Source organism: Trichosurus vulpecula, chromosome 7, assembly GCF_011100635.1.
Source record: "Trichosurus vulpecula isolate mTriVul1 chromosome 7, mTriVul1.pri, whole genome shotgun sequence".
In the NCBI taxonomy this organism is placed as follows: Eukaryota; Metazoa; Chordata; class Mammalia; order Diprotodontia; family Phalangeridae; genus Trichosurus; species Trichosurus vulpecula.
The window spans coordinates 226,846,826-226,859,385 of NC_050579.1; the positions used below are offsets into that span (position 1 = coordinate 226,846,826).

Here is a 12,560-nt window from a genome sequence, read left to right on the forward strand (position 1 = left end):
TATATAAAATAATGCCATTCTCGTGAAATTATTTTTTTGTCTTGGAACATATAGGTTTTTTAAATCAAACATGTTAAATTATGTTTACATATAATTTATTATTTGCAAATGAATTAAAGCTTTACAATTTTATCAGTTTTAATTTTTAATATGGTAATTATCAATAGATGTAACCAACATAAATAAAAGTTTTTGGGGTCCTTGATAATTTATAAGAGAGCAAAGGAAGCCTGAAGCCAAAAGTCTGAGAACTGCTGATCTGGCTCAGGAGACTGGTAAAGAAAGCAGGCTCTGTTTGCCCTGCAAGAAAGGCACAAAGTATATTTCCTCTCAGATCATTCTCCCTCCCTGATTCCACCATCTGTTCAGTGATGTCATAACTGATACAGGGACACCCCTGTCTGGCCTTTCCCAACAGCATATTGTCATGAGCTAAAACAAGCTATGATCCAGAGAACAGATTGGAAAGGAGTCTATGGATCTTTGCCCTTTCCCCCTGCACAAGGAAAGTATTTACTCTGCAGAAATACTATGAAAGCTGTCGACTAAATGGAGGGACATACAAGAGAAACACTTACTGGTTTCTATCCCTTGTTATGAGGGATTGTATAAATAAGCCCATACCATCTGCTTGTGCCACCATCTCCACATTCTGGTGGCTGTCATCTACCTTCCTTGATAGACTTTAGTATCTAGTGATCACAGCATTCTTCTCCACCCATCTCTAAATACCATCTGGATTGGAAAATATCCACGTGGACAACATCCTACTCACACTCCTCACCTGTCCTATAAAAGTCTTGGCCTCCTTGGCCCTTATGATCTCTTTAGTAAAGATTCACAGTCCATTCATATACTTCAGATCTAATTATTCTGAATGGCTGTACCTCCAAGATCCTGAACATTGAGGTCTCTGACCTCAGCCTGACCACAGCCTCAAAAGACCATCCCTCTCTCTTCTTCTCAGTACCTGCTATCCTTCACAACTTCTAGAGCAGGGATGGGCAACTTCTAGGTCCTCAGGTATGGCCCTTTGACTGAATCCAAACTTCAGAAATCAAAGGATTCAGTCAAAGGGCTGTACCTGAGGACCTAGAGGACCACGTGTGGCTTTGAGGCGCAGGTTCCTCACCCCTGCTGTAGACTTTCAACCGCTTTCTGGTTTATCAAGCTCTTTCAGGGTTCCCTTTCCTGTCTATTAAGGTTAAACTCTAGCTGGAAGGATCTCCAGAGGCTAACTACTCCAACCCTCTCCATATGAGGAAACTAAGACCCAGGAAAGTTAAGCGATTTATTCAAAATCATAGTAATAGGTAAAATTTAGATCCAGACCCTTTGACTCTATAGCCAATGTTCTTTCTACCCTATTTATAGTATGTATTATACCAAATATCTTAAAATTGCTTGTATAAGGAGTCTGTCACTTCCCAATAACTTCCCTTCTAAAAAAAAACCCAAAACAAAAACAAAAAAAGAGAGAACCTTCTCTAATAACAAAGTACAAATAAATAATACAAATGAACACATTGGCCACATCAACAAATAAAATACATTAGGGTATGTTTTTGCCTTCTTTTATGTGTATAAGTCTCATAGGTGTATAAGCCTCATTTCCCTTAATAAATTGTAATCTCCTTGAGGGCAACTATAGATAACTATAGAGACAGATAGAGAGATACCTTTGTTTACCTACTAAGACAGCACCAAGTACTCTCCAGATAGTAGCTTCTTGACAAAAGCCTTGAACAAATGTTGTAAGTCGGAGGTGATCCCTGGAATGAAAGATTTCTTTTTCCTTCCCTGGTTTCCCTTATCACTGACATGCCAGAGTACAAAGACAGTATTTTTTTAAGCTCTTAAGGTCCTAAAAATATCCTGAAAATAATCTAATGATCAGCTAATGCTTCACCTGTATTTTGCTATGGTCCATTATATTCCTAAAGAACAATGCAGAAAATATCGCTTCTGATCCAGATAGCTGCTTCCACATCAGGACACTTTCTCTGTCCTTCATGGCTCTTATCAAATCTGTGTAGACTCATTTCCATTCAATCATATCAAGGTAATACCATCAGTGCAGTAACGCTTTGAGTGCCAAGCATTCAAACTCTACTTCAGAGAGGTAACTCCAGTGGGTTGGCCACATTGTTTGAATGCCAAACATACATTCACCTAGAAGACTATTTTACAGAGATGCAGTGGGAGACCTTGGACTTTTCAAGCTAAGGTCTTTCCCAGGTCTCAGCTTGTTTGAGGCAATGTCCTGATCTATATCTTGCCACTGGACCCAGATGGCTATGAAGAAAAGAGTGACATTGATGACTTTGGACAGCCCTGCCTCGCTTAGCTCCAATTCACTTGCAAATCATGACATCACCTTCCTGATGTCATTGGTCTTCTTCAAGAATGAAGGGCAAAAAATAATCCGTGAGTAATAGTAGCTGCCCCACTGAGCACTCAACCAGACAGTTCCAGTTGGAATAGGCTTCCTCCTCTCCCTCCTTTCCTTCCCTCTCTCCTCTCCCTTTTTTTCCTCTGTCCATATAGGGAATCATACCCTTATCTGCAGGTGCTTGGCCAAAAGGAATATAAATTTTGATCACTGAAACCTTGCAATGTATCTTGGGGTTTACAAGCTAGACTTCCTTTTTTAAGGACCACGTCTTAAACCCAAATAACTCTGGCTCTCATTCATTGGCCTACTATAAGTTCCATCCAAGCATCACTTGGTCATTGCTTGGGTTTTGATGGCTCAGAGTGAGTGTAAATAGCAATTATTTCTTTTTTGGCCAGAAGCCCTGAAGGTCTGTCCCTCCCAGACTGATTTTTTTAACTAGGCAAAAGAGGACATTTTTGCCTCGTTTCTTACCTAGCCTTAATAACTGAATAGGCATTGCCCCAGACAAACTGAGACCTGGGGAAGACTTTAGCTTGAAAAGGCCAAGGTCTCCCACTGCATCCAGGGCCATCTCCAATCATCTTGCCACTGGACTCAGATGGCTCCAGAGAAAAGAGTGAGACTGGTGACTTTGCACAGCCCTCTCTCACTTAAATTCAACTCACTTGCAAGTCATGACATCACCTTCCTGATGTCATTGGTCTTCTTTGAGAGTGAAGGACAAACAACAAACCATTTTACAGAGAACTCACCCAAGGAAAGAGCTCACATGGTCAGCAGAATCAGTACATGGAGACTCTCAAGGTCTCTCTGGAGAACTTTGGAATTGAATGTGTGACATGGGCAAAGACTGCCCAGCATGGCATGCCTGCATCAAAGAGGATGCTGTGCTTTATGAGCAAAGTAAAATTGCAGTAGCTCAAAAGAAACACGAGATGTGCAAATTTAGAGAATCCACCCCAAATGTTCACATGGACTATTTTTGCCTGACCTGTGGTAGAACATTCCGAGTTTGTATTGGTCTGATCAGCCACAGTCAGACACATTGAAATTTGATTCTGGCATAGTGATGTCATTTTGGTCCTCTCTGAGAACAAAGGACAACAACCAACCAATCAAGGCAATGTCATTAATTTGTTATGTTTTCTTTTCCCACCCCCAAATCCTTAACTCTTGTCTTGTTGCTCTAAATGAAAGGTATCTATTTCTATTCTCTTGGTTCTCATACCTTTCTCCTACTTAATCAGATAGGAGGCCCAGAGGACAGAGTGCTAGAATTGGAGTCTTCCTTCTCAGGAAGAGCTGTATGACTTAACCTCTCTCTGCCTCAACTTCCTCATCTGTAAAGTGGGGATAATAATAGCACCTTCCTCACAGGTCATTGTGAGGATAAGATGAGAAAATATTTATAAAATGCCTTTCAAACCTTAAAGCATTATAGAAATGCTAGCTATTATTATTTCTGAATACTCCTCAGTCTCCTTTTCTATCTCATCATCTCTTTCATGTGCATGAAACAAAGGTTTTCTTCAAGGAGCTGTTCTGGGACCTCTTCTCTTTTCTCTCTATTCTTGTACTTGGTCATCTTATCAGCTCCCACAGTTTTAAAAATCATTTCTAGGATATTACTTCTAGACCTAGACATCCATCCCTAAGTACTCAGTTCTAAGTTCTAAGTACATAGCTCCAATTGTCTATTGGACATTCCCCAGTGGATGTCTCACAAAAATCTCCAACTCCAAAGCAGAACTCATCTTCCTCTGTGAACCCACCACAATTTCAAATTCCCTATCACTATTGAAGGTACCATCATCCTCCAAAACCTTAGTGTTGTTCTCACTCTCCCTCACCTCATGTAGCCAATCAGGTGCCAAATTCTGTTATTTCTAACTTCTAACCATAATCCCATATCCTTCTCATTACTTACATAGCCACCCAATGCAAATGTTCATCACCTCTCACCTGGACTATTTCAATACCCTGTGCCTCAAGTCTCCTCCTTCTCATACAATCACATGATCATAGCATTTGCATTGGAGGTTAACCTCAGCAGCCATCTAATCCACCTCCATGGAAAGGGAGCCCACCACTTCTCAAGACAGCTCATTCAACTTTTATACAGATCTAATTTGAGGAATCTGTTCACTGAGGATCTAATTTTCCTGATATCAAGCCTAAATTGATCTCTTTGCAACTTCTTATTGCTTCAGGGTGGAGCTTCCTTTACATGACAGCCCTTCAAACAACTGAAGACAACACCAGTTCTCCCTACCCCCACCACCTCTGAGCCTTCTCTTGCTTCTTCAGGCTAAACATGTCCAGTTCCTTCAATCCATCTTAACACAGCTGCCAAAGGGATTTTCCTAAAGTGCAGACATTACCACGTCATTCCTTTACTCAAATTCCATAGGCTCCCTATTACCTTTAGGATCAAATGTCAGTTCTGCTGTTTAGCATCTAGAGACCTTCACAACCTTCCTCCAATCTGCCTTTCCCACCTTCCTTACTCCCCTCCATTCACTCTTTGATCCAGCTATAATGGCCCACTTGCTGCTCCTTACACACTTAGCATCTCCCATCTTCATGACTTTGCACTGGCTATTTCCCCATGCCAGGAATGTTCTCCATAGCCAGCCAAGGATTTCAAAACTCTGCTTTTGTATGAGGGCTTCCAAGGTCCCTCCAACAGCTAGTACCTCTCCTTTCTCCCAGGTTGACTTTGTATCTCTTTTCTTTATGCATTTATATCCATGTACATGTATATATACACACATGTATGTGTATATGTACACATAGGCATATACATGTATAAATGTGTGTACATGAGTGTCTATGTATGTGTGTATGTATACATATATCCTTATATATAAAATCTTCCCTGTTAGAACATAAGGTTCATAAGGTGAAAGACTTTTTTCTACTTTTTTGTTTCTATCTCCAACACCCAGTTCATGCTGTTTAACAAATTCTTGTTACTTACTGCTTATTGAGATTCTATCGATTCAAATTGCATCTCTATGGGTCCTTGAAATGGCAATTTTATACTATATGTATTCAAGTCTCTCGATGGAAGAAAAGGTTCCTGAATTCTTGTGCAATTGTGCATTTCTCTCAGTCTTGAGCTCTTAACCAAGCATTTAAAGTCAGAAGGCTTTGGCTTGCTCAGTGTTCTGATATGGTCCCACTAAGTCTTGTGTTGTTGGTGTGGTTGTCAAAGCTGGCATCATAAAGTCAGCATTATCAAAGCTTGTAACCTGAAAATATGGACAAGACAGTTTCCAAAGAGAGAAATACGAATGTACCAGGAAAAACTTTTGGCAATATAAGATGACTCATTCAACTAAAAAAAATACATATACACTCCCACTGAATGTGCCTAATACTTTGCTACATATGAGGAAACATTTCTGTAGCAAATTCAACAGTCTCAAGGAAGGAGTGGTTAATACAAGAGGATTAGATTAGATCATCCTTAAACCGCTTCCAGCTCAAAATCCTATGGTTTTGGCAAGTAATGATAGGAGAGTGGGATCAAAGCATTTTTGAAATAATAAGGTGATGTGTGTAGGATGGGTGAGTCTAGAGCTTACCCTGAGTATGTTGAAATTGTATCTTGTTCTGGTCCCCCTGATTCACCTTTCCCCCTTCTATTCAGTAAGTTTGTAAATAGCCAGTATAAAAGGGAAATAGCAGGAAATAAGATTGTAAAAGGGAATCTGGAAGTCATATTCAAACCATCCCAATGACTAAAGGAACATATTTTACAAAATGTATCACATATTAACCAAAATTCACATCCTGGTAATATATGAATCAGCAGAAGCCATCTAGGTGCTGCATCAGTGTTCTGGTCCTGTTATATATATGTTTCAGACAAATTCCAGACCTCCATAGTTCCAGACCACTAGAATACCAAAAGCTACTGATAAGTTTGAGATGATGGGTATATGTTATCTAGATCTGTTTGTATTGTCTGCAGGGATGTTGCCCCCATCACCATAATAGGATGGCTGTTTGTCAAAATTGCTTGAATAGTTTTCATAAAAAATTTCAGAACTTATATGTAGGGCAAAAAAATGCTTGCATTGCTGTGCTTGAACAAATGCCCTATGGTCCCTCAATTTTCATGTCTTGTAGGATATGTTTTGCTAGGAGGTACTTGTCCCTCATGGTTCTTGGTTAGTGAGCATGTCACCTCAGACATATATTTTTACATTTAGTATATTATGAGTTATAGTTTAATCAAATAGAACATAATCAGTATATTTTGCCCATTTCCTTCTTTACTAATGTCACCTTTACACCTCAGTGAGGGGACTCACCCCTACGGGTTTTGCGTTGCCCATGAAGGACTACCCTCCATGCATTTAGATTGTAGCAATCCAAAGAAAAGACTGGGGTATTTCAGTGGATTGAAGGGGGGAATGAGGAAGTTGATTCTTTGAAGACCCCCTATCCTATTCCAATCAGTATTAATCAATTTGATGTGATAGCGGTAGTAATTATAAATTCTGTATGTTTCACTCCAGAGCTGTGAGCTACAGATATTAAAACCACTTGCATAATCATGGGAAGCATAATCAAGGAAAAAACCCTTGTTTTTCCTTGTCATGGTGACCAAGCCCAGTGTGGCAGAGGTGATTCAACTACATGGAAAGCCCCCCAAAGTTATTTTTGTACCTCCAGACCATTCACTCTCATCCAACACGAGCAGGTGTCCATATTATGACCACCTAGTAAGTTGAGATATTCCTTGCTTTGCCCAGCTTGTGACTCTGCTGATATATTATTTTGCACATTTTAGTCTGTGGATCATATGTCAACCAATGGAATTATTCTGTATCTGGTACAGCTGTTCTTTAATGTTTAGATATCCAATCCTATAAAAAATAGGGCCCTGGAAGGAGGGGGTATCTCAGACCATGAAGAAGATCTGAGGTCCACTTCATTAGAGGGGATCATGGACTCTTTAATAAAGTGCCATTGGTTCAGAATTCTGCCTCAGTTTCCTTTACTGTAAGCTGGATAATTTTTATCCTCACAATGTTAATCAGCTAACCCCAAGAAGATACAGAAAGAGTTAGTCCATTCCCCCCAAGAACCCCTTAAAATGAGAGCTCAAACTCTTACCCCTGAGCATTCTTCCATCTCCATCTGGGTCCATGTTGCTAAGCACTCCTAACTCTAATCTATGGTTGGATGAGTGATATTCTTTGCCTCTTCCCCTCCCTATCCTCCTTCTCACACTACCTGCACTCTTCATCATCTTATCCTCTGACCCAATGCCATCTGCTTCTGCACTCTCTGTGGTTATTAAAGTGTGATTGCATCCCTGTTGCCCAGTGCCATTGTGGTCTTTCCCAGAGAGTACCCATAGAACTGGGCATGTTGTTTCCATTTCATAATTTCATAAATTAATTATCAATTTACTGAGCTGTATGGAATTTATCCTTACAATCATCCATGCCTTCCAATTGACCTGTAGTGAATTGTGATTCTTCACAGGGAAAAATACTGTCATGAGCAAAGAGAAAAGTGTAAGAACCACTGGTCTATAGCAGGTTAGCTTTGGCTTCATCACATTTTTCTCTCTTGAGTCTCCTGTTGCTCTGAACTCTTCTCTCTAGTCTCTTTTGCTGAAGCTTCTCTTTCTGCCATGTAAATGTAGACGTTTCCCCCAAGGCTGTGTCCTATGCCCTCTTCTCATCCCCACCTCTTCCCCAAGCAATCTCCCCTACTCCTAAGCTTCAACCATAACTTCCATAGTGAAAATTCCCAAATCCCCCTCCAGTTCTGACTTCTGTCTTCAATTTCTCATTTCAACTTCCCAGATACTTGCCTCTAAGACAATCAAACTGAAAAATTCTCCTCTAAATCAAGCTCTTCCTTCTAATTTTCCCTTTTCTGTTAGTAGCACTATTCATTTGCCAGGCTCAAAAACTTCATATATCTTTAACTCATTTATCTGCGTTATCCTTAATATCCAGTCACCAAATCTTGTTAATTCTTTCTTTGCCATATTTGTACACTTGTCCCTCCATAAGACTGTAGATTTAGAACTGGAAGGGACTTGAAAGGCCATCTAGTCCAACCTCCTAATTTTACCAGTGAGGAAACTGATGCACAAGGAGGTTAAGTGACTTGCCCAAGGTCAAATAGGTAGTGAGCATCTGTAATGGTAATGTAAATTTGAAGATCTTCCCATCCATTAATAGGCCCATGTGACCTGCTTAAGTCACATGGAAGCCTAAGTTACATGAAGCCTGTGGTGGGAGGAGTTTGATGAACGGGTAGAGCAGGAAGGGTGGAGCAGAACAGAGGAAGCTGGTCAGAGCAGTTAGAGCCTGAGGGAGAGAGAGGAAGCAGCTAGCTATGAGTTTTTGTTTATGGGAAGGCCCAAGCAGAGGAAAGGCTTTGGGAATGGCAGTGCCCCCTCCATTGTTATTGTGTATGGATTTCTTTGTTGCTGTGATGGATTCAGATTTCTAGTGTTGGGATGTGGCTTTCTGGTGTCTGAATAAATGTCTTGGTTCTGTCTTCCATATAGCGAGTTTGTTATATTTTGCAATTCAGAACTATGCCAGCATATTCATAGTTGCTGTCTGCACTGTGAATATTGTGTTGGCGATACAGAATCTGAGGTTGGATTAGGACCAAGGCCCTCTGACTACAGAGCCCAGCATTATTAAGCACCTACTATGCACCAGGCACTGGTAATACGAAGAATAGACACATCTCTATTTTCAAGGAGCTTATTATGTTCTAAGTCAGTGCTCCTTCTACTGTAATGACTTGCTGAACATCATACAGGGAACAAATAATAGAACAGATATAACAGAACCAGATTTTCACCCAGATTTTAACACCTAATGTTCTATTCTACCAGATAGATGACTTTTCCCACTCTTCAAGGTCCAACTTAAATATTGTCTTCCTTAAAGCCTTCCCAGATCATCCCCTCTTAAAAGACCTCTTACCTGTAGCACTTCTTACATACTATCATGTATCCTGATTATTTTTATCTTTATCTAACAGATCATAAACTTGAGAGCAGGAATAATTTCTTCCTCCTAGAGCATCTTAAATATTTCAGTCACTTTTCAGTCATATCTGACTCTTCATGAGCCCATTTGGGGTTTTCTTGGCAAATTTCTTGGTTTTCTTGGGGTGGTTTGCCATTTCCTTCTCCAGCTCATTTTACAGATGAGGAAACTGAGCCAGACAGGGTTAAGTGATTTGCTTAGGGTCACACAGCCAAGAAGTATCTAAGGCCAGATTATAGCTGGTGCTCAAATAGTTGTTGAAAGAAGACAGGGCCCTTACTTTTCAGGAATGTATAAATTAAGTTGAATGGATTAATATGCAAAAATGATAGATGTAAACCATGTGCTCCGGGTGTTTGGAGGAGGGGCAGAACAAGCTGGGAGGTGGCAAGGAGTTGTCTCGAAGGTGGTAGGACTTGAGCAGAACTTTAAAGGGATTATAAAGCTAGTAAGAGGTACACCAGCAGGAGCAAAAGGTGCAATGTGAGAGGGCTGCCATGTTCCTAAGATAGTAAATGAAGACAGCATCCTATGTAATAATATTAATTAACATTTATTAAACACCTACTATGTGTCAGGCACTGTTCTAAGTGCTTTACAATCATCATCTTATTTGATCCTCACAACAACCCTAAGAGGAAGGTGCCACTATTATCTCCATTTTATACATGAGGAGACTGAGGCAAATGGAGGGGAGGTCACTTGCCCAGGGTCACTTCTGTGATAGTGTGCTCGTGTGGTGTGAGGCTAGATTTGAACTGAGATCTTCCTGACTCTAGGCCAAGCACTCTAACCACTGCACCACCTTGCTGCCCAAGGCAAAGAGCAACAAGAGAAAAGGTGGTGTCTTTAATACCTGTCTGAGCTATCTATAGTGAGCCTAGAAAGGAGGGAACAGGAGATAAGGCAGCACACATTTACTAAGTACCCACTCCACATTCTTATACCTTCTTTCAACAAATATATAGATACGTAATACATTTGTATAGGTGTGTGGTGGTGGTGGGGTTAACTATACAGAAATAGACTGCTTAAAGTCTCTTATAGCGCTCAGATTCAGACTTTACCAATCTATCTTCTTCCTTTCTCTCCCTGACTCTCCCCCAAAGCAGCAGGACTTTTTCAGTATGAATAACTGAAGGAACAGTCCAAGGATTTGAACTTGGATGATATGGAATGCCACCACTAACTAAAATAGAGAAATTAGGGGAAAACTGGAAAATGGGCATGTATGGTGCTTGTAATAGTAGTGAACATCTCTCTGCCACCCCTAAAAGTTGCATATAAAATGATAGAAGAAGAAAAAAAAACCCAGCAGGATTCAAACCATTCTTGCTTAGCATTATGGAATCACTGATGGCTCATCCTGTTTTCCAGGCATGTTGTAGAATTCCAAGAGTAGGAATAGACTTTGTTTTAACAAGAAGAGATACATCCGGTGACCTTGATCATAGACGCACAAATATGTTTCACCTTTGCTCATAATATACTCCTGCCCCCAAATCTTCGAAAATTCCCTGTGCTTTTGAGGCTATCACCAGGCAACAGTGGCATTGAAAATATCTTTCTGAAATTTACATTCTATTCTACAAGGAGAGGCCTTAGGTCAAAGAGTAGAGGGCAGTTAGTAGAAAGGGCAAGAAGAAGCAGACTGGCCACAAGAAAGAAAAGGTAACATATTTACTTGGGCTGAGGCCTTTTCTCTTGAGTCGGCCTTCTTGGTATGGCTCAGGTCACAGGTAGAAAAAGGATGGGGAAAGGGAGTTATGTATTTGGTTAACAATATTCAGTTCTGACCCCATTTAAAAAGTAGGTGGCAGCTAGGTGGTGCAATGGTTAGAACATTGAACCTCGCATCTGAAAGAACTGAGTTCAAATCTATGCTCAGACACTTACTAGCTATATGACCCTGGGCAACTCATTTCCCCTCGGTCTACCTCAGTTTACTCCTCTGTAAAATGGGGATAATAATAGCACCTCTCTCCCAATGTTGTTGTGAGGCTCCAATGAGATAATATTTATATAACACTTTGCAAAACTTAAAGTGCTATAGCTAGTATTAGAAGTTTTGTTTAAGGTACTTCCTCTTTTTCCAGCCGGAATCATGGTGGGCGTAGAAGAAAAGAAGAAGCTACCATCCGTTCCAGAATCCCTTCTGAAAAAGCGAAAGGCTTTTGCAATACTGAAGGCCAAACGCTTGAAGAAGAAGATGGCTATTAAAAAGCTCCGTAAAATACGGAGAAAAGTTATCTATGAAAAAGCTAAAGCCTACCATAAGGAGTACAGACAGATGTACAGGAGTGAAATCCGGCTGGCTAGAATGGCACGCAAAGCTGGCAACTACCATGTACCTGTTGAACCCAAGTTAGCTTTTGTGATCAGAATCAGAGGTATCAATGGTGTTAGCCCAAAGGTCCGAAAAGTATTGCAACTTCTTTGTCTTCTCCAAATCTTCAGTGGCACTTTTGTTAAACTTAACAAGGCTTCTATTAACATGCTGAGGATTGTGGAACCATACATTGCATGGGGTTACTCAAACCTGAAGTCTGTGAATGACTTGATTTACAAACGCGGTTATGGCAAGATCAAGAAACAGAGGATTGCCCTGACGGATAATGCCCTTATTGCAAAATCTCTTGGTAAATATGGAATTATCTGCATGGAGGATTTGATCCATGAGATCTACACTGTTGGCAAGCACTTCAAAGCTGCCAACAACTTCCTGTGGCCCTTCAAATTATCTTCTCCACAAGGCGGAATGAAGAAAAAGACTACACATTTTGTGGAAGGTGGAGATGCTGGTAACAGGGAAGACCAGATCAACAGGCTTATTAGAAGAATGAACTAAAGGTCTCTACCATGATTGTTTTTCTAATGGTCTGTTAATAAAAATGCCTGTGACAAAATTGAAAAAAAAAAGTTTTGTTTAAGCTAATTCTCCTTCTTCTTGTAGCACAAACAAGCTTTATGCTTCTCTTGTGGCTTTTGTTATTTCTAGCATCTCCCTTTTCCTCCTCAGGCTTTCCCCAACCCATCCTACCCTTTCCATTCTTCCATTAAGGGTCTGGAGGTGAGAGGAACCTTAAAGATTTAGTCCAAGCCCCTCATTTTATAGCTGA

The 12,560-nt window shown here is 40.4% G+C and overlaps 1 protein-coding gene and 1 pseudogene across 1 annotated transcript; one reads left to right on the forward strand and one right to left on the reverse strand.

Annotated features, from left to right (window-relative positions):
- LOC118857828 overlaps positions 1-2,014 on the reverse strand; it is a 39,357-nt pseudogene extending 37,343 nt beyond the window's left edge.
- A 9,507-nt stretch (positions 2,015-11,521) lies between these two features.
- On the forward strand, positions 11,522-12,300 carry LOC118857081 (60S ribosomal protein L7-like). Its single transcript, XM_036767685.1, has one exon. It carries the CDS (start codon positions 11,546-11,548, stop codon positions 12,287-12,289), a length of 744 nt encoding a protein of 247 aa, XP_036623580.1. The 5' UTR covers positions 11,522-11,545; the 3' UTR covers positions 12,290-12,300.
- Positions 12,301-12,560: the final 260 nt, after the last annotated feature.

Coding starts and splice junctions, on each gene's coding strand:
- LOC118857081 (XM_036767685.1), top strand. CDS start 11,546: ATGGTGGGCGTAGAAGAAAAGAAGAAGCTACCATCCGTTCCAGAATCC.